At 38.6% G+C, this 25359-nt stretch overlaps 1 protein-coding gene across 2 annotated transcripts in view; it reads left to right on the forward strand.

Moving 5' to 3' along the window:
- TBC1D9 (TBC1 domain family member 9) overlaps positions 1-25273 on the forward strand; it is a 50093-nt gene extending 24820 nt beyond the window's left edge. The window contains exons 7-21 of one of the 2 annotated variants that reach the window (XM_041412153.1): positions 2718-2924; positions 4369-4539; positions 5651-5801; positions 7315-7529; positions 8983-9100; positions 10007-10292; positions 10999-11128; positions 14639-14737; positions 14858-14926; positions 16210-16450; positions 19540-19605; positions 20874-20960; positions 21877-21951; positions 22092-22192; positions 23055-25273. In XM_041412153.1, the coding sequence (XP_041268087.1) occupies positions 2718-2924; positions 4369-4539; positions 5651-5801; positions 7315-7529; positions 8983-9100; positions 10007-10292; positions 10999-11128; positions 14639-14737; positions 14858-14926; positions 16210-16450; positions 19540-19605; positions 20874-20960; positions 21877-21951; positions 22092-22192; positions 23055-23777 (2739 nt within the window). In that variant the 3' untranslated portion in view covers positions 23778-25273. The remainder of the gene's footprint in view (positions 1-2717; positions 2925-4368; positions 4540-5650; positions 5802-7314; positions 7530-8982; positions 9101-10006; positions 10293-10998; positions 11129-14638; positions 14738-14857; positions 14927-16209; positions 16451-19539; positions 19606-20873; positions 20961-21876; positions 21952-22091; positions 22193-23054) is intronic. The other variant, XM_041412154.1, reaches the window with a different exon arrangement.
- Positions 25274-25359: the final 86 nt, after the last annotated feature.

Below are 25359 nucleotides of genomic sequence, written 5' to 3' on the forward strand. Positions count from 1 at the left end.
TTTGGATTCTTTTTGGAGAAAAGCCTCTTTTCATCCTTTTAATCTCTTGTGAGCATGCCATACTGATGTGTTCTAAGTAATATTTAATGACTGTGTATCTTAGTTCACAATTCATGCTACTAAAGCTCACATGGAATTTTTTCCATCAATTTTCATAACCCTTGTGAGTTCTTCTTCTCTCATAACTTTACAGCCAAATTTTACATTTTTTGTGCCTCACAGGTGGGAGTGGAGGGTGAAACCTCCTAGATTGGATAAGTGGAGATTCTGTTAAAGAATCTGTCAAATAAGATTTGCTGTTTTCTGATGTAAAAAGATTGATAATCCTAAAGTTTTGAACTGCCTCTTCATACAGACTTGCAATTGTTTATTCTTGTAGGTGGAAAATATTTTGTCTGTATTTTTCAAATTGGTGTGTTTCCCTTTTTAAAGCTGGTTACTTAAAGCAGATTATCAGTAAGAATAGTTTGTTTGTTCCAGTAAAAAATAATTATATTGGGGAGTTTTTTTATGGTCGACTTGATTTGTGGATTAATGGAAAACTGTAAGTTTTGGAAATAGTAGCAAAGCTGATGTAACCAAGGACGGTTAGGCTTGACTGAAGAACCACAGAATATTTCAAGGCACTCCTGCAAGTCATTAAGAGTAAAACAAGTACATGTTCAGAAATTTTGAAGTACAGCTTCTCAGTAGCTTGTTGCAACTACTTTGGTTATTTGGGATGAGACATTCAATTGTGGTTGCACTGTTTGTCTGAAAATCAAAGGGAATGGCAGTCCTGCAGGTAAAGTGGTGGAGGAGGAGTCAAAGTCTTCATTTAACAGGACCTCTTTTCCTGGATGCAGATTCAGCAACTGCTTTTGATAGCCACAGTCGTAGCAGCATGGGATTCAGAGCAGCTCTAAAGCTTTAAGAGACAGAAGTAGGTGAAGGAATAAGTGCTTCTGTTTGAACCGCTTCAAGTCTCTGCACCAGGAAAGAGAACAGTAAACCGGGGGGGGTAATGACAGTCCTCAGAACATCTGATCAGTACCTTTAGTAATTAAAGGAAAGCTTTCTATCTAATTAAAGCTTTGGGTTAAACCCTAAGTTAATTCCAGTGTTCTGTAATATCCTGGAGGTGTTTTGACAGATGAGACAAGAAATTGTGAAGGGGAAAGATGTGTTTCAGTGGCTGACTGCACTGCTCACTGCACCTTCAGCAGGTGCCCTCTCCAAGACAAAGCACTTCAGATATCTGTGTGTCTCTGTTGAATAGGAAATAAGTGGATATCAGCTCTCATTATAGCAGAGCTATAATTGAGCTTGCTTTAATAATGTCTGTCCTGTGTCTTTAAAACTTGTCTGTATTGTGTGCTGATTGCACTTGAACAGCTTTTAAGTGGAACAGGAAACGTAGGGAACCCTTTTTAGCTAACTTTAATATGCTATTAGTGAAGTCCTTTAAGTAAACAAGTAGATTTGTAGTTAACAGAAAAATAAAAGGAAGTGGGGAGAACAGAGAAGTGGTTTAGCCTCTGAGCAGTGCACTGCAGTCTTTAAGTCTTCAAAGAGTATGCATGAAAAATGTTTATCCTATCCATTTAGCTAGAGCTATCAATATTGTAGTACTCATGTCTTACCACTGATTTCTGTTTTTGAAAGGGTTAAAGGAGCAAAAGTCAAAGTCCTAGCAAAATTAAATATCCTGCTTTCTATTCTGAATGCAGTAAGTCAGTTTTCATTAAGAAATTATCTAAAATAATAAAAGCAGTAGTTAAAAGTATTTATAATTGTGATTTGTGTTTTGTTCAATGTATGAACTGCACAAACTTGATGGATTGATATGTTCATAAGGTAATAGTTGGTAATGTTTAGGGCACACAACTGTTACATAATGAATCAACAGTGTATGTATGACTTATCCCTGAGGTTTCTTTGTGTTAATGTGCCTTACCAAGGAACTTGTTCCCTGTACTCAGTAGATTGTGGTATGAGTACTGTTTACAGGTTGGAGTTCAGTTAGATTAGTGACTGTTTCCCTAACAATTGAAGGCCATACAGAAACCTTTACTTCACAGGGTTAGATATTTTCCTTTGTAAGGGAAGACATGGGGTTAATTTCCCTTTGTTGCAAGTTCCTGTGTACTTTGAAAATGCAGTTAAAATAACACTATGGAGCTGTTTTCCCAGTACTCAGCTATGGTACAGTTGTACAGGAGCAATCATCTCAAAAATGGTTTATTCACATGTATTGGCAGTAAAAGGTAGGCCAGGGTTTCTGTGGCCTGTGTGATGATGTTAGGAAGCGAGAGAAGGATTTGGAAGTCCTACAAAAAAGCTGATAGATTTGTATCCCACAGATGAAATTTTGTTTTACTGATTCTTTTAGAATATGGTCTGAGGAAAATCAGCTAAGTAGTGCAGGGGAGTTTTGATGGAATATGTATTGAAACCAGTTTTTTGAAGGATTACAGCCTTTATCTTTCAGGCTTTAAGCCCTTGTATGCAAACCATGTTTTCTGGCAAAGGGGTGTGATGTGGTTCGTTTGGAGGGAGGGGGGCTCCCCAGGGTGTCCCCGGAGGGCCCCCTAGGCTTCGCTGGCAGCAGCGGGGGTGTCCATAGGGATTTGATATAAGGGTGGAAGGAGCATGAGTTTGTTGTACTAAGATGGTTTCTTAAACCAAGCAGCTTGATTAACTAAAGATCTTAAGGTGTAGCAACTGTTTCTTCCTAGGTGACAATAGTGGAAAAGGCAGACAGCTCCAGTGTGCTGCCCAGCCCACTGTCAATCAGCACAAAAAACAGAATGACATTCCTCTTTGCCAACTTGAAAGACAGAGACTTCCTTGTACAGAGGATCTCAGACTTCCTGCAACAAACCACTTCAAAAATATACTTGGATAAAAATATTTCTGGAAGCTATATCAGCTCAGATGATGAGGTATGTGAAAGAACATGAATAATTTACTAGAAGAGGATTTTAACTGGTGTGGGGAGAGGAAACACCTTTAAGTTTTTGTGAAGCTAACCCTTTAGGCACAGAAATGTGACCTCTTTTGTGTTAATGCCTTTGACTTGAAGTGTTAAAATTTGTCAGTTAGGATATCTATCTTTTTCATGTTAAACCTAAGAGAAATCATCATTGCTGAGGAAGAGCTACTCTCATTCTTGCTGTCAGATTCTGAAATGACCATGTGTCTTGCTGGAAAGTGTCATAGTTAACTGTTTAATTGAATGGTACTTTTAATATCTATTTACTTGTCAAACTCAAATGTAATTCTGGAATTTTAATAATTTGAAGAAATTATCAGTTGGCATGAAACTCCTTTTATTCAAGACTTTAGCTGCTAAATCCCATCTTTTGATTCTTCTGAAAACCATGTCTGAGCTGAGCAGGTTTGCATGTGCACTGCTAGTGAACTTTGGAACATTTGACCTAACAGCAAAAAATCAGCCCTGTTCTGAACATCAAATGGCCCTATTCTGAACCACCTTCTTAGATATGTGTGCAAAGTAAATAGTTCTTAAAAGTTATCATTAGATACAGTTAGACACTTTGAATGTCAAGCCTTCTGCTGAATTCCAGCATTTATGTATGAAATTCAGATCATATAACAACCTCATCAGTTCTGTTAAACCCTGCAGTGTATAGTAATTCAGATGTCAAAGTAGAAGAGGCTTTTGTGGTATATAATTTTGGTATTATGTAGGTAGATCTCACATTCCAAGTCTGTCCTAAGCCATACGTTAGTACTGTCCTGAGGAGCCCTACCCTGTTTGTCATGTGTGTCTTAAAATAATTTTTCTGCTTGCTTTGTTGATGGTGAGGTATAATTACTGTATTGTTGTATACCAGAGCATGTATAGTGCTGGAACTTAAGCTGTAAATGGATCTAAGTATTCTACCTACTGAATTATAAACACAAATTAATTGTAAGCATTTACTACAATTTGTAATGTGACTGCATGTCTAGATATGCATGACTGACTTGCAATTTCAGGCATTTGGTGTGAACTGCTCCATGAGATTTTACTGTGATGCAGTTTCAAAGCTGTTTGAGAAGTTAGAAAATTCTTCAAAATACTTTTCTTCCACATCACAATCTAGCAGTCTTATGATGTTGACAGATCAAGGGAGCTGGTTCAATTGCTCAGGGCTACTTAGGGTTAACATTACCCTAGCAATTCTAGTTCTAGAATTTGGTTGTGTTTCAGGAGAGCTCTTGAGAAACTGGAAGCTGTTTCATTATTCTCTACTGGTCTAATTTCTGCTGGCTTATGTTTTTGTTAACCATTAGCATGTATATATTTTGAAGTAAAGTGAAGTAAAAAGTCCAGACTCTGGCTCATCTTTATGCCTGTATTGCTTGTGACTGCTTCTACAGGTGTTTACAAGGTCAAGTAGTTTAATTTCTGCCAGCCCTCACAAAAGCCTGAGCTCTGAGTCGGAGGGAGAGCGACAATTCAACCTCAATGATAATGGTATTCCAACAGCAACTCAAGCTTTAATGACGATGTATCGGCGCAGGTCACCTGAGGAGTTCAACCCTAAGCTGGTAAAATACATCTCTGAGTGCTCCACCTGACTGAAAAGGCTGTTTGTTTTAGTGTGCTTTTATACTTTGTAATACTTTGTAATGGTTTTGGTTTTGTATCCCCTTATTTTCCCCAAATGGTGTACCCCTTTTTGTATCCCCTCCCTCTACCTGTCTAATCATTCTCCTGTGTTGAGATCATCCCCAAATCCCCGCCCTGGCTCTCTGTCAGTCACTCAGCATCCCATCCCCTCTATCTAGAACTTTCGGTCAAAGCCGTCGAGTGATTAGTCCGAGGTCAGGGGGCAGCCCCCAAAGTATTATTTTATTCGCTATCCCAAATGTCCGTCCCTAAGGTTGTATCCCTGGAGGGCCTTTATTGGTCAGCAAATGCATCTACCCTCGGTTTCCTCCCCTCCTTTAAAATGTAACCTTGAGATTCCATTTGTTTTACTCTGAGCAAGGCGCAATACTGAGGTGTGGGGCTCCCTGGGGAGCTCCGAATAAACCTTGGACTGGCCCCCTGTTCAGAGTCGGCCTTTATCCTCTACCGATGCCTCCAGCGTCTCCTCTGCTGCAATGGCGACTAGCCCAGCTGCCCTCAGTACCCTCGGGGCGCCAGAGAGTGTCGTCGTTCGTCCCCGCCCCGTTGTCCGCCGCTTCGGGGCTGCCCCCCCGCCCCGTTTTCTGCTGACCCGGGGCTGGCCGGGGTTTCTGAGAGGCACCCAGAGAGACAGAGACAGCTGTTCAGTTATGTTTGCCTTAAGACCCAGAAGAGTTTCATTCTGCCAGACAGTTAAGAAGAGGCAGTATTTTTCACAGAAAAAAATGTTGTTGTTTCACCAGTACAAATAACTTCACTACATAAAAGCAAAGTTGGATGTAATTCAAGGAGAGATTGTATTCCTGCTGTTAAGTATAACTGCTTCTCTTAGCAGCAAGGTCTACTGGCATAGAAACTAGGAAATGGGAGGAGGCAGCCCTCTAAGAAGGTAACTGGACTGTAGCCAAGTTATTTCTTCCTCATTTGGAAGGTTAGGATATTGCAGGCTTTTTAACATTCAAGATTTTAGTGGGTCAGAGTGTTAGAAAGAGAAGCTGCATCTTTATGCCTGCCTTTCTTTGCTTTTAGGCTAAGGAGTTCCTGAAGGAACAGGCCTGGAAGATTCACTTTGCTGAATATGGCCAAGGGATCTGTATGTATCGCACAGAGAAAACAAGAGACCTTGTGCTAAAGGGCATTCCAGAAAGCATGAGAGGGGAACTTTGGCTGCTCTTTTCAGGTAGGTTTTCATTTGAATGTGTCTGTGGGATATAAGCAAAACCGTAAGGGAAGAAGGGATTTCTAAGATGATTAAAGGTGCACATAATAAGTGTCTGAAAATATTTGGAATAAGTAAGGCTGTGATTGGTAGCGAGCACCAGACAAGTTTAGACAAGATTTTTGTTCAGACCAGCAAATGCTATTTCTCAAACAGGCTCACATAATTAAGGAAGAATACATAAAAAGCAGAACATGCACTCGGTAACAAGAAGCCAGCAGTTTAGGAACCTTCTAGATGTTCAGCAACCACCAGCAAGCCTACTTCCCATTTATTTAATAATTTCTGGATCCAGATAAGCTTTTGACCTTCACAGCAATTGTTGTAAGGAATTCCAGAGTTTAGGCATGTTGCATGGAACCACAATCTTTATTTTTTGTTGCTATAAAAAAAAAGCTACCCTAACATTTATTAGGTGCTTCCATTATGTGACAAAATGGTGAGAAAATATTTGTCTGGGATTCTGTGCCATAAAAGATTCTCTAGGTATGTATCCACTTAAAGTTGGTTTTTTTTGAAGTTGAAGAATTTTATTACTAGTTATATGGAAATCAATCCTACTTCAGGCATTTTTCATAACTTATCACCATATGCCTTCTTTAGCTCTACCCTCCCCAAGATAGTTACCACAGGCTAACTACTCCACTTATGATATGAGCATGAGGGCCTTTTATCTGATGACCTAATGATGCTTTCAAGTTTGTTTTCCGTTTCTTCCCTGGTAATACATAGTCATGTACGTTTTCTGTTTGCTGCTGGGCACTAGAGAAATGTTTTCAGAAGATAGGTACAGGAATGCAGAGCTCTATTTTGTGTCCTTTTAACAGCTAGTTTGGACTAATTTTCATTGTATATCTATAACTCATATTTTCTATGTAGATTACTTTGTGCTACTGGCACTTGATTTTTGTTTCTGGAGAAGTTGTAAAGTCAGTAGTGAAATCTCATAGCAACTCTGTGAGCATGTATTGGTATCCCTAAGGCTGAGTGCCGTGCCCAAGATGACAGTGTCATTTTTGGAAGAAGGAATAGAAATCATGAGGTTTTGTCTCTTGCTTTTGGCTGACATGTCATACTCTCTGCATCTGCTCTGTTCCCAGGGCAAGTAGCTTTCTCAGAGACAAGTTTTGAGTTATTTAGGATAACCAAACCCACAGCCAGCTGCAGAGGGAGCTCATGATACCGTGTGACTGCACAGTTGGTTTGTTCTTCACGCCTCCTGTTTTGTTCTGGCTGAGAGGGATTTTAACCTCATTACAAAAATGTCTGTAGAGAAGACATGAAGGCCTGATAATCACCAAAGCACATGCTTTTCAAGTTTTTAATCACCTTTAAAGAAACAATATTTTCATATTTGCTTTTGAAGTTCTTGGTGACATTCAGAATGGAAGGGAAGCAGATTATCATGTTGGAGTACTGTACCTGCTAAGACTTCTGTTTTCTTCTGGTTTTAATACTGTTCTCCTACTCCTAGGAGCCATTAATGAAATGACCACTCATCCTGGCTATTATGAGGACCTAGTGGAAAAATCGATGGGAAAATACAATCTTGCTACAGAAGAGATAGAGAGGGATCTGCACCGCTCCCTTCCAGAGCACCCTGCATTCCAAAATGAGATGGGTATTGCTGCTTTAAGGAGAGTCTTGACAGCTTATGCTTTCAGAAATCCAAACATAGGATATTGTCAGGTAATTGAAATACCCTGCACTCCTTCAGTTTCTGGAGTTCCAGTTGTTTCCTTGCAGTCCTGTTTCTTCAGTCATGCACGTGAGGGTTTGGCTGTGTGAAGCACACTGAGGTGTGGATGGTGCTGTGAGCTCACACCTCAGTGCTGCAGAGAGGCAGGAATGCTGAGGCCAGAGGGATGTCATGCAAGGACCTGCTCTAAAAGCAGTATTAGCAGCACATGTTGAGAGGTATTTTCTGTAAGCATAATTTCTGCTCATAAATCTAGAAACTGGACAGATGATATCAGAGCTGTCTACAGAAAATGACAATGGACCCTGAAGAAAGGTTATTTTCATATTAACAAAAAATTACCTCAAAACCAAAAGACTTTGTGTTCAGCCTTAAATTTTTATCTATTTTTATCTATACATCTTATAAAGAAATGTTATTCAATGTATTAGTTATAACCCTCCAGAACCTCCTTTCCTCTTTCAATGATGCCATGCCATCATCCAAACCAATGAAAAGAAAAAAAACCAGAAAATAACTAAAAAACCAAGCAAAAAACCCCCAAATACTTTGCAAAAAATAAAGCATCCTGGGAGATATCACTGTGAGTCCCAGCCATATATCTGTGGAGTTAATGCTGACCCCAGTGTGTGGTTTTGAGGTTCTTATGCCCATAAATCAAGTCACTTTAGTTTCTGGTCCTAAATCATTCTTTCTTACTATATAATTTTGGTTTATCACATGGGCCTTTTTCTGCCTTCTTACATACTTTTGCAAAGAAGAAACTTAAATTCATTAGTGTTAAGAAGCCTGATTAATATCTGATTGTTAAGACTTCCAAATGCAACTTGAGTAAGTGCAAGCAGTTCTAACAGATACCATCATCAATTATTTAATAACACATATGGTACTAAGTAATAGCTACAGCATTTTTAAAGATTATTTAACAGAGGAGCAGCAGAAAAACATTTCAGTTCTGGTCCCTAAAACTGTCACAGTAATTAATAACCTTGAGATTTGGTTCAGCTACAGTGAGAATTCAGGCACATCACTAGTGCTGTGGGAGGTGTTTTGGCTGCACCAGACCCAGATTCCCCAAGAGCACCTGTGGCAGAATATCAGTAGCAGTGTAATGGATGCTTGCAGACCTGTCAGACCTTGATTAGGAAGAAAAATCTTGATTTCGTAAAAAAAATCTGCAACACAAAACAAACCAACCCCCCAGAAAACACCAGAAAGCCCCAGTGAAACAAGAACAACAAAACTGAAGAAAAGCCTTACAATTTACTGTGACTTGAAGCTTTCTTAGGCCTTTCTTTGAGCACTGGGAAAACACTGCTGTTTTTACAGGGAAGTAGTTGAACAGTTTGGGATCTGCAGGGAGAGATGTAGCTAATTTCCTAACCACTTTTCTGCTCAGGTACAGTGCTAGATATTGAATAATTATATTTCCTTTTCTTTTAGGCTATGAATATTGTCACTTCAGTGCTCCTCCTTTATGCAAAAGAGGAGGAAGCTTTCTGGCTGCTGGTGGCTCTGTGCGAGCGTATGCTGCCTGACTACTACAACACAAGAGTTGTTGGTATGCTTTGGGGACATTTTGGAAATTAACTGGTGTTATTTGTACTGAAACAAATATATGGATGGGTGCATCTGTGTATGTTAGTGATGAGGCAGCTTGCTCAAGAGAATAAAGGCAATTTTCTAAAGAGGTAATTTTATTGTTGATAGTTTATCACCTACTTAGGATCAGATGGCATTCGAAATTGGGGTTAAGCAAAGTAGATTTTTAAGAAAAGACAGGAGGCTAAAATTTGAGTTTTAAATGATCCAGTTAGCTGATTAAGGTAAGGTGGAAACAGGAGCTTTAGCAGTTTGCAGTAGAAGTCTTTGTGCCTGTACCTCTGATGTGAAAGGGCACAAGTATCAGAAAGCTATTGTTGTCAGATGAGCTTCCTTGTGTATGTCAAAGAGAGTGACTTCAGTTTATCATGGAATCTGTTTTTACTATATCTCACAAATACTTGAGATACTCAGCCTTAGAAATTATTCTTCCTGGCCTGGTTAAAACACTGATGTTGTGGCATGGGAATGTATAATACTGGGTTCTCTTGAAGTAAATCTAAACCCTCACAGTCACCCTGGCCTCATTCAGCAGGTGGTGCTAAGGTGTTACTCCAATTAGTAATGGTAATATCAAGCCACTATTTAACTTCTGCTAGTGCTAGACCAAATTACTCCATTTTATTTATTATGGAGTGTATAATTAAAACAGGAAAAAACTTATTACTGTTCAATTTGTAGGTATAGCTCAGTAGTGTAATGGAGTCTGTTACTCATTTGAAAGTGAGAAAATGTGCATAAGCACCATGCAAAATATTCTTAGGTTTTTTATTTATATACATGAAATATATAGATTTTTTCCCTCCCCTAAATGGCAATGTATCAGTTGCTCCTGAATTAATTTGACCTTACTTATCTTCAACAGGAGCATTGGTGGATCAGGGTGTCTTTGAAGAGCTGGCTCGTGACTACATTCCACAGCTTTATGACTGCATGCAGGATTTGGGTGTAATCTCCACCATCTCTCTGTCCTGGTTCCTCACTCTTTTCCTCAGTGTAATGCCATTTGAAAGTGCAGTGGTAGTTGTGGATTGTTTCTTCTGTGAAGGAATAAAGGTGATATTTCAATTAGCACTCGCTGTCCTCGAAGCTAATGTAGACAAGTTGCTTAACTGTAAAGATGATGGAGAAGCCATGACAGTCTTGGGAAGGTATTTATTACAGAAAATTAAGTGTCTCTGTGTTTGTGGTTTTGGGTTTTTGGTTCTTTTTTTGTCTGCTTTTCTGATTTGTATTCTCTGTTGAAATACTAAACTTAAATCAGTACCATATATGTAAATCTTTACATACTTGTAGTCTCCTTTCATCCACATAAGGTACTCCTTATATATTATTTTAAAATAATGCTAAGTGACCAACAAGGTACAAATTTTTCTTTCAAGACATTCAAATAAACTTCCCAAACCTAGTTTTAGAAATTTAACTTGATTTGTTATCTTAGTGGATTACATGAGTTTTGTTACTTCAGCCTGCTACCTTTTAAATGTTAAGAAAAGGCCTTGATGTTAAGGAAAATTATTTTGGGAATAGACTAAGTTGGACTCAGAAGAATTAGGTAGGTTCAAATGTATTGAACAAATAGATTTCATTGGCTTGAGTCATTTCATTGGAACTAGTGCTGCCATGTATAACCTCTGAATTTCTTGAGCTTGGTGGCAGTGTTTAGTTTTCAAGATGCTTCTGGAACTTTGGAATATTTTCATAATAAATTTTAGTAGTATATCTCTTCCTAGAGAACGGCTCTATCACTTTTACATGTAATAATCAATATGTAAGCTGTATTCTGTTATCCATCAGAAGGGAGGGCATACAAATTTATCTTGGGTTTCTCCTGTATTTTTTTTTTTCCCCCACCAGATATTTGGACAGCGTAACCAATAAGGACAGTACTCTTCCTCCCATTCCTCATCTTCACTCCCTGCTCAGTGATGATGTAGAGCCTTATCCTGAGGTGGATATCTTCAGGCTAATCAGGTCTTCCTATGAGGTAGGATAAGATTTCTTAACAGGAACTTGCCAATTAACACAACTTCTGCTTCACACAGGAATTTAGTACTCTAGTTTGGCTTTGCTTGAAACAGAAAGAACATAAAAGAAATGCAGACTAATCTGAGAAGCCTAAAATAGAGCAAGGAAGAGGAGTTAGACTTTCTTCTTCTTTTAACCAAGACTTTTAACCGGAGCTGTTTTCATAGAGAAGTCTGAGGCCTCAAAGGAGAGCAGCCCACAACCAAAAAGTGATTTACAAACAAAAGGCTGAACTTTTAATTTGAAAGGAGTTAATTCTCATTTAAGCTTTTTTGTGCTTTTCCAAACTGAAATAGTAGTGAAATCTGTATGCTTTCAGAAGACCTTTCTATTGTCAGTGACACTTTGTTTCCTTTGCCTTTCATTTTCTTAAAAGTGCTGATTGTGACCATGGACCACTATATTCTATCACCAAAGCTAAAAAAAATTCAAGTGAAAGGAGCTGGTAATAACTAATATCTATTAAAGGGCAGGACAAAGCCTGCAAAACCAACTAAAATCTGCAGACTGGTTTAATTGTCCTTAAATTTAAAAAAAAAAAAGCCATCAGTTAAACTATCTCTGATGGTTACACTGACATGCCCATATTTTATAAAAATTAAGGAAAAACTGTAAAGATTTTTTCTCTTTTTCTCTTTTCATTATTCCCTTCTATTGACATGGTGTTGATTTATACTTAGCAATAGCAGAGCTTTCTCAAAAGCACTTCCTATGCCCCTAAATACCCCTTCCTTTAACATACTGCATTTAATGAGGAAGTAGGCAGTCCTTAGTGTATTCTGTACTGAAGGGAAAAGTATATCAGGGTAGATGGATGTTTGGTAGATGTCAGAATGGCCAGGAAGGTGCATATGTGAAGTTGTGTTTCCCATGCATTTTGCCATTTTCCTCATCATGAAGATTGCTTGCATTGGCTTAACTGCTCTAAAATGAATAATCTGACTCTGTGCAGAGCTAGTTTGTCTTTCTGGGGCTTTGGCAGCACAGAACCTTGTACGTCCTTGGTAAATAACCAAGTGCACTTCAGTATAATTAGGCAAAACAAGTACCATGGGGATTGAGGAACCATGAGGAAAGCAGGAGCTGGTTGGAAAGAGAGAATTCGTTTCAAGAAAGTTGCTGTTAATTAATTTATTTTAAAAAACCCTAACAATTCTTTAGTAAACTATTAAGATTCAAAAACTTTAGGGGACCTGTAACACCTGTTATGTTTCTTGATTAGTTATGTGCACTCAGGGCTGGGAATTCACTGATAGTTTTGTTACAGCTACAAAGAATGAAATATAAACTAAATGAGCATATTTTTGTTAATTTTTATAATTTAAACTGCTAAGAGTGCTTGCTGGGTGACCATCTATCCTTAATCTTGTAGACATTTATAATTTAAAAATAATAGGAAGACCTACAGCTGAAGAAAACATGGGTTTTTTTGAGACCTTTGCCTTCCTTCAAGCATACACACACAATCTCCAAGGAGAGGGGAAAACCTTGTCTCTTCCAGATTGTCCTGTGATACTTGTAATGGAAATGTGATGAGTCTGAGAACTTGATGGCACTGGTCAAGTCACAATATATGAATTGTTTTATGAACACCTGCTTTCCATCATGCTCTGACGCTGTCCAGCTCTTAGGTCATCCTGTCAGATGCATATATGAGAAGTCTCCAGTGAAAGTTGAAAGGATTGCTTGGTAAATAACCTCTCTGCAATGATATTGAGCAGACTTCTGCTTGGTAAATAAGTGATTAGCACCCTCTCTGCAATGATATTGAGCAGACTTTCCACTTTCAAAGAAGTAATTGTCTTTAAAAAAGAGAATATACATAACAAGTGTGTTTTATACTGCCAGTACTTTCTTAACTTACTGAAAATAGTTTTCAGTAAGAAATCTCTTATCCTTTAATTCAATTTGTATGTAATTCAGAAGCCATAGATCGTTGTGTCATAATAATTATAGTAGAAGCGACTGAAATAATGCATAATAACTGCAGTTTTGAAAGCCTGTGCATAACTCACTAGCTGTCTGTGGAGTGTAGACTCATAATCAGAGCTGTTACATGTTTAACTCATTTAATTTGTCTGTTAGGCAGTTAGGAAAAAAAAATGGCCTTCAACATTTCAGCTGTGTGTACAGTGGTATCTGGATCTTGGCCGTATTAACTAAAGAGCTGACAAGGTCTGTGCTGTGGAAAGGTTTGATACAGTTTTGACCTTGAACAGGTGACATCCTTCCAACAACTCCTCGTACAGTTTGAAACTTAGCATGGCCAAAGGACCATTCCAGAAGGTAATCATCTGCAACCTTCGTTTTTTGTAGACTACGTGAGTTTTAGTTTTATGGATGTGAACAGACCTTATTTGGCCCTCCAGACCAGTGAATAAACTGATTACTGGAATAGGTGTGGCCTCAGAGCTACAAAAGATCTGTCTTTTCAAGGTTTTGTGACCTCTGTGATACCTGGTATTCTACATTCCATTTTTGTCAAAAGACTTCTTCATTTGCAACATGCTCACAAAGTACATGAAGGATCTTTTTGCTCCCCAGGTACATGATAAAGGTGAACACCTTTATAGATAAATGCAGCTTTAGCATTAATTTCATTTTACAAGGACGTGCCAGCATATGCACATATGCCTGCTTATGTAGATGCACTTGCACTGGAAATATAAATCCATCTTGTATGAAAGTGTGTCCTGCCACCCCTTTATGCTTTACATGTGGTGTAGCTGATGTCTGGGGTTGTTGTTCCTGCTGATCATCTGTGCATTCCTAAGTGTGTGAATTTTGGATGGCAAGAAACTTCTGCTTATAATGCTTCTACAAAAATGAATCTTAGGGATAAGGCATTCCTCTGCATATGAAAGCATGGAATATTATTCCTAATAGGTTTTCCCCCATAATGCTTTTGTAGTATGTGCAGGAACTCCCTGACACTGTTATGTGCATTATGGAAAAAACTTCTGAAAATAAGACTTGGGTAATAAAGAGAATATTTTCATAGTGGAAATTGCATTCTTGCTACTTTGTTTCAGATCCTCAGAATGTAAGGACTGCTGTACTGTCTCAGCCATTAGAGATCCAGTTAGTTTAATATTCTCTTTCCCTTGTGATTATGAGACATTCCAGGACAAGCTGAAATATTACTCTGCAGGAGGACTTACGAAACAATCTATTCACAGAGATTTTCCAAGCAAGAAGTTTCTATGTACTGAGATTACAGTTTGAAATGAGAGAGTTTGAAATTGAATAAAGACCTTTCAAATTAAAATAAGTTATTGGGAAAAATAAAATCTAGTAATATACTCCTAAAGTCTTTGTAATTTTGTAATGCGTTCGAAAAATGCGTTAACAGCAGTTTCGTTTGTGGTATGTCATGTAATTAAATTAATTTTTCTAATAAATTAAAGGCAAGCTGAATATTTTGAATATTAATACACAGACAATCATGTACTACTTTCTCTCTTTCAAGAAATTTGGAGGTATCCGGGCAGATTTAATTGAACAAATGAGATTCAAACAAAGACTGAAAGTCATCCAAACCCTTGAAGATACTACAAAGCGCAATGTGGTCAGTACTGAAATAATGTTCTTTGCACATAATAAGTTCAGTTAGTTTCTGAAGTTTAACTTAACTTTTCAGTGAAACATGGATTTCAGATCTGTAACTGTTAATGTTGTGTTTCAAAAGGTACGAACTATTGTGACGGAGACTTCTTTTACTATTGATGAACTGGAGGAGCTATATGCGCTTTTCAAGGTAAAGCTAAGTGAAGATAAGATCATGTGCCTCCATCATTTTTGATAGAGGACTCTGTCTTTTCTCAGCACCAAGTCAAGTCTGTCAATTATTATTGGGTATCTTGATACAAACTTGAATTAGCTGCTGTATTATTGATATACAAAAAAATCCTAAACTCAATCAGTTTTTAAAACATTGGGAAGGGTTTAGTTCACTTATTGATTTGTCCATGGAAAAAAAAATACATACTGGTAAAAAAAATAAAATCATAAATTTGATAGATGCTTTTGATCAGTCATTAGAAACTAAACATATGTGTCTCTCTACCTGACCCAAGTTTTGGAACTTATCACAATTATTCTATTATCTCACACAGTTAATACTTTTGTATAGCTGAATTTTGCCATTGTTAATGCTTTAATGCATTAAATGGGAATTTAATGCCACGAAGTGATGTGTCTTCATAAGTTGGTTGTACAGAAGTACCATTAGATCCACAAATTTAAAGGTGAGCATTTAAATGTGTTAGGTTCACCTTCATGCACAATGTCTTAAATTACTTTCTTCCTCTGTTTTGTTATAACGAGATTTTTTTTAATATGATGAAGAATTTATATCCTGTTAATTTCCCATCTGTAACAAGAAGTCCAAGTTGTCCAAATCCTGCAGTGCCTTCTTTCAGTCTTCCATGAAATCAGTGAGACCAAGTCAGACAGTCTTCCCTGGTTAATCACTGTGCAGTGCTGGGATCTTTTTCTCTAAGCTTCTGAATTGTTTTGAATTAGATTTTGGCAAAATCAACTCCAGAACCTCCACTGATTTCAGTAAGACTGAAAGAACAGTACATTATTCACGGTTTTTGAGAATCTACCAAAAATATTTCAAATAAACAGCTATTTTCATATGATTAAAGATTAAATAAAGATTTCATGAGCCTTCTGACTTGACTGCGTGATGAGGGTGCAGAGGGTGACTAAGCACAACAAGCCTGTGAAGTCACAGCTCTGGCCAAAACAGGTATTTCATGTTTCATCTGCTTGAAAGGCAGAAAAAGTTTTGCTTCATCTTCTTTCTGGTTTTTTGGTTTGTTTTTTTTTTGTAATAGAGGGATGCTTTTTTGTGCTGGTTAGAGGAGGAACCCCTTCCAGAAGTGGAAGGGCTGGATAAATTGAAATGCATCTGTTATCTTGCATTGTTTTAAGAATGCATGTGGAAGAGTTGTTTGGAATTGTTTTATCATGGAGAGCAATGAATTGTTTGTAGAGGTGCTGACAATCTTACGGTTTTTACCTTCTCTTTAGGCAGAACACCTGACGAGCTGCTACTGGGGAGGAAACAGCAATGCCACGGAGCGGCACGACCCCAGCCTGCCTTACCTGGAGCAATACCGCATTGACTTCGAGCAGTTCAAGGGCATGTTTGCCCTCCTCTTCCCCTGGGCCTGTGGGACTCACTCAGATACCTTGGCTGCCCGCTTGTTCAGGCTTCTGGATGAAAATGGCGATCTGCTCATCAACTTCCGTGAATTCGTCTCTGGACTAAGTAAGGAGGATCCACGGCACTTTCAAACCAACATGATAAACCAGTTTGTTTCTGTTCAGCTCATTTTATCATCCTGTGACAGTGGTTCCCTCAGATCTCAGTAGGTGAATCTACATTAGCCAGTGGTGTATCACACTGGGAAAAGGACTACACATAAACAGATCCATTAGGATCTGAGGATTTCACCGACTGCTAACTCTCAGCACAAAAACTTAACTGCACAGGTGCTTAATGGTGTATTTCCCCTAGGCATAGTTAGAGTGTGAGGTACTACCTCTCTTGCTTCGGAAGTTAGTAACCAAAACTACAGAGAACAGTTTGGAGTTTGGAAGTCCCCTGAAAAGGAGAAAGTGGAGGTGCAGGTCAGAGAGGGAGGCTGAATGTTTTTAGTGTTGAAGAAGCAAGATTTCGGGGCATGAAAGTCAACATTACGAGCCCCAGGATTAACATGAGGAAGCAAAGACGAGGCAGGAGCCAGCCACTCCTTTTTTAAATATAGCAGGAGTTGTTTGCTGTAAGTGACCAACATCTCACCATCTACCATGTGTCATTTCATGGCAATGTGGAATTTCCACCAGCTCTATATTTTGATTCTTTTTGAGAGTGAAAAGGTTTCCCTGTCTGGTTTTCAGCAGCTCTTTGTTAACAGTATGTTTAAGCATTAGAGCTCCAAATGCAGCCTTGCATTAAAACCTCTGTACAGAAGTAGTAGCACCTGTTCTCTTGAAAGTGCAAAATAGCTGTGACAGTAAAACTGGATGCACACCTCCCCTTCACACCACTCAAAAAATCCCAGTGCTTCCTGTGATGCAGTGATTTGTATTTGAGGTACTGTTCCAGGTAACACTCTAGGGCCTTTTGAGGACCCAGGAATTAACTGCTCTTCCAGTTTACAGGATGCTGTTAGTTACAGTCAACCAGCTATTGATTGAGACAGCAAGTTTTAGAACCAATAATGAGTAATAAGAACAAGGGCCAGTACTGAGCACTGTGAACAGAAATGAATGTAAAATGCACAAATGTGGCTATAAGCCAGCATGACTGAACTAAAATCTTCAATGGGCAAAACAATAAAAAATACTCACTCTGAAATCTCATATTTTTCAGAAACTAAGCCCGCTGTGGTGTAATTTGAAAACCTTCTTTTTTTTTTTCCCCCTCACTGACCCCTTTTTTAGTTGAGAAGCACATGAGTGGTAGGAAGGACAGCATAGTCAACAAAAAAACAATGGACCTGTTTGAGCATATTTCACCATGCCCCAGGACTTCGAATAATTCAATTTCTTTTTCATTGTCCCTACAACAAATAGCTCAAGAACCTCCTACTTCAGGTGCCTCCAGGGCCTCAGCTGAGCAAAGATGGAATAATCTGGTGTATTCTTTATGTTTACTCTGTGCCCTGTTACAATAATGTAGTCCAAATATAGGAGTGGTTTGCCCAATGAGTTGTGCCGCTCAGAAGAGGTTTTCAGCCTTGGTTAGGAGCTCTTCAAGTTATTCACTCTTGACAAAGCTCCCTTGCACTCCTGTAACACACTGGATTATAGCATGACAGCTGTTGACTGCACATCCAAGTAAGCTACAGAGATCTCTGCATGGATTCCAAGTGGCCTTCTGCCTCCTGTCATGTTTTTGCGATACTCCCTTCTCAGGACACACACCTCCCCACTTCTCCAGTGGCTGCTGCTGACTGCAGTACTTGTCACAGCCTCCTGTCAAAGTCAGCACCATGAAAGGTGTCTTGCAAGGAGTACTTGAGTGTAATTTTTTTTTGTTTGTTTTGCAAACAGGGTTTTTTCAACCACAGAATGCAGGAGGATATTCAAAATGCAGAGTTGTAACCTCACCACTTCTCCAAGCCTTTCAGAGGCAGGATCACCTCCCTTGACCTGCTGGCAATGATCTTCCTAATTTTGAGCAAAAAGGAAAAGGGAGGCATTAAGAGGAAGGAGAAGTGTGCATCAGGAGGCACATACAGATTTATCTCAAATTGTAGCTATGGAGATTTTTCAGTTCTCTTCAAGTCTGAGAACAGAGACAGCAACAAGACTACACGTCACCCTGTGCCCTGAATCCTATTTTGCAGTTCCCTGTTGATGAAGGAAGCAGAAGTGCAGCCCATTCTGTCCTTTGGTTATGTCATGTTGCTTTTACCAGAAGAGAATGCATGGTGTGATACACCAGATGGGAACATAACGAGGTTTTGTGCTTAAAAAGGACCATGTTGAAAGCAAAATGGCTAATGTACATGTGCTTAAGTTTTCTTTGGCCTAACATCTGTATTTATTGGACTGTTAAGCTTTACAAGAGACTGTGGTTGTTAGTAGTTGCCACACCACGCTGTAGTTTGCATAGAGGTACGCTGACACGGTCACCTCTAAGGTAAAATAAATCTCTGCACAATCAAATTAATTAATTTATTTATGGATGGCATGTCACGACAAGTGAGATTTATGAAAAAGTCTGATTATCAGTTATTTGATTACTTTAAAATTAACTACTGTCCATTTAATTAATTGGAAGGAGGGGCTTCAATAGGCCTCTTGGATTTCATACAGGTAATTCTAGTGTAGTCCAGAAACAAATGGAGGTTGATGTGGAAAAATCCCTAGCAAGTATTGCCTGAATATCAGTTTAGCCCATGGCTAAGCTATGATAAATGCTGTTTATTTGTATTTATATATATATATATATATTTATTTTTTTTGTTTTAATATTTTACTGCTCTGAGACATGTGATGTTGGTATTAGATCCTCAGATCAGAAAGTTTGAAGTCCACACAAAAAAGGTCTTGTTAAGTTCCAGCTGGAGGCCTTTCTGAGCGATAATGCCAAAACCATAGACAGTTTTATGAAATAGGCATTTAAGAAAGGACCCAAGATTGAAGTGCAAAATTCAGGGTAGATTTGTCTGTGTTCTCTTACTGTTTTTACTGTATGATCTTAGAAGTCGAGTGACTGCCTCATGGTCTTGAGCTTTAAAGGGGTCCAGTACTTCCCAGAGTGAATGTAGAACTGTTACTGTGGCAATAACAAACAAAATGGCACGGAATGCTGACTAGTAATGTACTGCATGTAATGTTGTTTAGGTGCAGCATGCCATGGAGATCTTACAGAGAAGCTGAAGCTACTGTATAAAATGCATGTTTTGCCTGGTAAGTGAATGATGTTAAAATAGCTCTTGTTTTGCTGAGAACAGGAATTTGGAGCAGAGTTGTTCTGACTGGCTTTCCCAATTAAAAATTAATTTGTGGGAATGTAGCTGTTTATGCAGCAGTAAAATAAGAAAGCTTTCACTCTAACCAGACAGATTTGGAAGGTCTGAAAGCACCCTCACAGCCCTCAATTGCTCCCTCCACATATAAATGTTTCTTGCCTGTTACAGCTGGGGTTGGTGATATCTTCCAGGCACAAATCCAGTGTTCTTCAACATATGTTACCATGATGCACTCTATTTAAGAGTTTCAAAATTAAGCTAGTTTGCAATGTTCCTGCATGTCCTGGCTCCACATTTCTGTCCCCAGGCTTTCTTCTTGGTTTCCCCTCTGGACCGACACAAATGTTTGTAGAGGGAAGCTCCAGGTTGTTTCTTAGATGTGTTTTCCAGGGAGCTGTACAAACCTGGACTCAGCTAAGAAAGAGAAGCAGTTCAGGGTGGAGAGGGGATGAAAACACCTTAGAACAGTTCTGAAAATTCTGTACTGGAACTGTGTCCTCTCTGGCTTGTCATGCGCATGCCATAAAGAACCTACTGCTGTCCTTACTGAACATGCACTTTAAGAACATTGCTACTGCTTGGGTAGTTTAACTCTTGTGCACACGTATATGCTGTGGTAAACGTATCTAAAAACTTTGAGAGGACATTCATCTTTGTATGCTTTGAACATGGCTGATTGCTCCCAGGTGGTTTTGCTTGGAGATAGGCCTTGCCAGTAGGCCTGAGGGATTCAGTAATTTAAATGGGAAAAAATACTTCAAATACTTTCTAAAAATACTTAAAATATAAAAAGAAATTGAACTATTACAAAAAATATGTTTTTAAGAATGCAGCTTCTCATATTTGAGGACTGGCAAGCTCATTCCAAATGATGACAGATTGTTTCCAGGTAGGAAAGAGACCAAGCCCTGCTTAGGACACACTGAGCTGTACAGAAGAAAGTAATGGAAGCAGGCATGGGAAGATGGGTAAGCCAGCCTCTAGAAGCAAACAGCTCCTTGTGAGACAGTACTGGATGTTGGGAATGAGACAATTCAGTTCCAGTTGTACATCTCCTATGAGTTAAAAAGAGATGATTCCTATCCCATCACACCCTCATACTTTTACTTTTAGAAATTGACATTCTAAATGTATTAATGGAAATACCTTTCGGTTTTTAATTAAAGGGTTAAATTTTTAATGAAAGAATCTTACTGTGTTGCTTAGATCCATCCCCTGAGCAAGAAGAGCCAGACTCTGCTTTTGAAGCTACTCAGTACTTTTTTGAGGACATCACACCAGACTGTACACATGGTAGGCATCTTTTGTCTCGGGTATGAAAAGATGAGGTGATGCATTTCAATCAACATGTCTTTTTAGGGAGCTATGTTTTAATTGGATTAAACTTTGTTAGCAAAGTATTCTCTGTAAAAAGTAGTATGAAGCATTTGTATATGTGTTGATACCTTGAGAGGTGCAGGCATGTGCACACTCAGAGTCCCCCTGAATTGCGCATTGCAGAAGTATTTGCAGAATAATGCCATAAGTGGTTGTAGTAGAAGTAATTCTGTGGAGAATAAGAATAAATAGATTGGCTTGCAAGATGTAGTCGGATCAGAACTTAGAGCAAAAGATACATCAAAATGTAGTTCAGCAGTTTGAAATCTTATGTGCCCTTTCTTGTGATACTTCCTATTTCTTGTGATACTTGAAGTTTCTTTTTGATTCAAAAAAAATATAACCCATCCTTCAGTTTATAAGTGGGAGGAAAGTTGTTTGAAAATACAGGTAGGAGTTAATAGTCTAGAAATGGCAATTTCAGTTCCTGAGAGGCAGAAGAGGATGCACTAGCATAATCACCAAACACGTATCATGCTAGGAGGTGTGTTGTGTTAGCACAGGTTAATCATTGTACTACGTGGACAAAACCTAAGGTTGTCCCAGCCTAACAGTGATATTATAAATTAAATGGAATTTGTTGGCAGGCTTAAGGGTAGGCAGAAACCATCATTTATTCCTGTAGTTTTTACTCTGCTTTTTTTTTGCAGAGTTTGTAAATATTTGTAAAAGCAGAAACCATAATTTATTCCTGTAATTTTTACTCTGCTTTTTTTTGCAGAGTTTGTAAATATTTGTAAACATTTTGTTATTTTGCACTGTATGCATGAAAACAATGTCTGTATCTAAACCCACACTGATCTCTCTCTCCCCCTGCCCCTCCACTCCCTAGTTGTTGGCCTAGACAGCAGGAGCAAACATGGAGTAGATGACGGGTTTGTTACAGTGAGTCTGAAAACAGACAAAGGTATGCTTGGTGTCTCCTTGTGAGTTACATCTTTCATTTCATGTATAGATGCTCCTTTTGAAAATGGGGAATAAAGGTAATAATTTGAGGTTTCTTCATGGACTTTTTCCTCCCATCTCTGGGTAATTTGTTGGCAATAGGCAAGAGGAGCTCACAAGAGAATCGAAATTACCTGAGAATGTGGAGCCAAGAGAATAAATCCAAAGCAAAAAACACAAAGGACTTACCCAAGCTGAATCAGGTACTTCTGCTGCCAATTACTTTTCATTAAATTTAAACTTTTTTCATATATCTATAAATATTCGATGTATTAACACTGAAGAAAGGTTTTCTTTTGAGCAGATACTTTTTTACCAGATTAGCAGTTAGCTGATTGCAGAAGTTTATTGTTTACAAAATACTTTAACTGGCATTCAGCTCCCAAAGCATCCCAAAAATGAGATACACACATATAGGAATGGTAAAACATTATTTTGATCTCTAGACAAAGGATGTGACACTGAATATCACCAGCCACCTCTTAATGTCTAATAAGCATAACCTGAAAATAGTGTTTTATGTTTTGTAATTTGTACTGATGGTCTCATTCCCCTCAGATCCACAGCTGCTGAGGAGATCTATTGGGATAGCTGTTTCCTCCAGAGCATGTAGGGAAGGTTTATTTCCTGTAGAGCAGTGATTCTTACTTAAGAAGATTTGTCCTGAGCAAATCTTCCCATCTAATTTATCAGTTTTGAATTTCAAAACTTGTATCCAACCAAGTTACTCCTCTCAGCTAAGGAGTGTTGCATGTCCTCATTTTTCATTACTTCTCATCAGTTTTAGCAAACCCTTATGCTTAGCATCATTCCTACAAGAAAATCCACCAAAATTAATGCAAAGTGTCTCACTGCTCACCCTCCATTGCCCTCCTGTGGCTGCAGAGAAATGTATTTGTAATATGTTGGACAAAATATCCAGTAATTTATTCTAAATACCTTTGAGAGATGCAACATATCTGACTGCCCAGTTATAGAAAATGCTTCCTAGACTGCACCTCGATTATTTCAAATTTCACTTTAGTCACATAAACTCTTTTTAATGTTCCTTCCCCCTGTGTTTAGGGGCAGTTCATTGAGCTGTGCAAGACAATGTACAACATGTTCAGTGAAGACCCCAATGAGCAAGATCTGTACCATGCCACTGCTGCCGTGACAAGCTTGCTGCTGGAGATCGGGGAGGTTGGGAAGCTCTTCAGCATGCAGCCCCCCAATGACACAGACAGCAGTAATAATTGCAGCAAAGCCATTCAGAGAGAGCTGTTCCTGAAGAAGGAGCACCATCAGTACCCCCTGGAACAGCACAAGGCGTTCCGGGGCAGCCTCGTGTCCAGTGAGGAGGAGGCCGCTGGCACCGACAGTGCCCTGGGCATGCAGATGGAAGACATTAAGCTGGAAGACTCTTCTCCCAGGGACAATGGAGCCTGTTCTTCCATGCTCATTTCGGATGACGACACGAAAGACGACAGTTCCATGTCCTCCTACTCGGTGCTGAGCGCAGGCTCGCACGAGGAGGAGAAGCTGCACTGCGAGGACATCGGGGAAGACACAGTTCTGGTGCGGAGCAACCACACCCCTGCCCTCCGCAGGAGCACGAGCATTGACAGGGACTGGGCCATCACCTTTGAACAATTTTTAGCCTCCCTTTTGACTGAGCCAGCGCTGGTCAGGTACTTTGACAAGCCTGTGTCCATGATGGCTAGGATTATTAATGCTAAAAACATCAGGATGAGGGGTAAACCAATAACCTCGGCCAGTGACTATGAAATCTCTACTATGTCGGGATAAATGGCAATCGGGTTTTTTATTTAATTTTTTCTTTTTATTCTCTATTTATTAGTACCTGGCAGAGGCCCTGGTATTTTCAAAACATAGTTGTTTTCACTAATGTGAAAATGTTGGGGTGCAAACATAACTATCTTCAAGTATAATCACTCTTTCTGTGGGAAATGTTACACATGCAAATTTTATTCAAAATACAGAAAAAAAATGCTTGTCAGTGAAGTGTGTGTATTATTAATATTGCTGTCAGTGTATAATGGTAAAGATTAGTTATTAATTTCTAAATGTAAACTTAGCGCCAATATTTATGAGAATTTTTAAAATAGACATATATAGAGATCTGATGTTTGGGGAAAAAAAAAAAAAAGACAAAATGGGAAGAACCTAAAATTTAAAGGGACACTGTCAACCTGAAAAGGACCTCGGATGAAAATAAGTTCCAGGCAACATCCTTGAAGCATAACTTTATTTAGTATAATTTTTTTCCAAAGAGGCTTTGAACATATGCTTTGATTTTACTTTTCTTGAATGTATGAAAGACCACTCCTAACTTCTCTGCCTGAGACTGGTATGCTCAAGTGAAAGTGAGGAGTCCATCCCAACCTAGCTGCCACACAGGCAAATGTGAATAAATGTGATGGTTTCTGCCCATTTGCCTTTCCCTGGGTTCAGCAGAGAGAAAACCCTTTCCCAGCTGGGGCCACCAAAGGAAGATCTCCAGCATGACCCTGCCCAGGGCTGGATTCCTAACCAGTGGACTTGGAAGCTTTGCTGGTGTTTTCCAAACACAGTGTATGCAGGTCCCAGAACAGATTGGTAGAGTCTCTTTTCAAAATTTGAAGTCTGTTTTTAAAAGCTTAGGAAAAAAGTATATATATCTGCTTCTAAGGCTGGATCTACAGCAAATATAGCTTAGTTCTTTCAACTAACCTTTGCCACCAACCTATTATATCCTTGTTAGATTAAGAAAATAAAAGTCTGTATTGCATAAGTCTTTATTTACTACAGTGTAAAGCAGCAGTAATGAAAAAAATCTGGAAAATAATGTAACTGAATGTTTAAATCTTACTGAGAACACTGTCACTTTATATGAAATGAATAGTATCCTGTATTGACTTACTGAATAATAACGTTAAAATGAAAACTGGAGCACCTGCACTTTGAATCCTTGTTTTTTTTATACAGGTATTTGGGATTTTTTTTTTTTTTTAGGTTTTGTTAGCTGTTTTTTAATTCATATTTGTTTGTTTCAGGATCATGCCTACATGCCTAATCTTTATTTGCTGTTTTGAGAATATTTTCTGTAGAATACTGTTGATTTTTATACTCCTGTATAATACTGCATCCACGTAACTTGCAGATTTTTTTAGCACAAGCTATGTTTAATTCTTTTGTTTTAAAAGAATGCTTTTGAACTGTCAGATTAAGTGGTTTTTAACACAAATAGGTAATGTGAACAAATGAAAGTACACTCTGCACAGATTTGATTTTTAACTATTAAAGTCATGCTAACAGGTAAAATGAGGTGGTTGTGCTTTATTACAGAGACAAATGTTAGTATGTCTACTGGTAACAGTATGAAAAAGCA

Source organism: Onychostruthus taczanowskii, unplaced genomic scaffold (assembly GCF_017590055.1).
Source record: "Onychostruthus taczanowskii isolate IOZ18803 unplaced genomic scaffold, ASM1759005v1 scaffold38, whole genome shotgun sequence".
Classification (NCBI taxonomy): Eukaryota; Metazoa; Chordata; class Aves; order Passeriformes; family Passeridae; genus Onychostruthus; species Onychostruthus taczanowskii.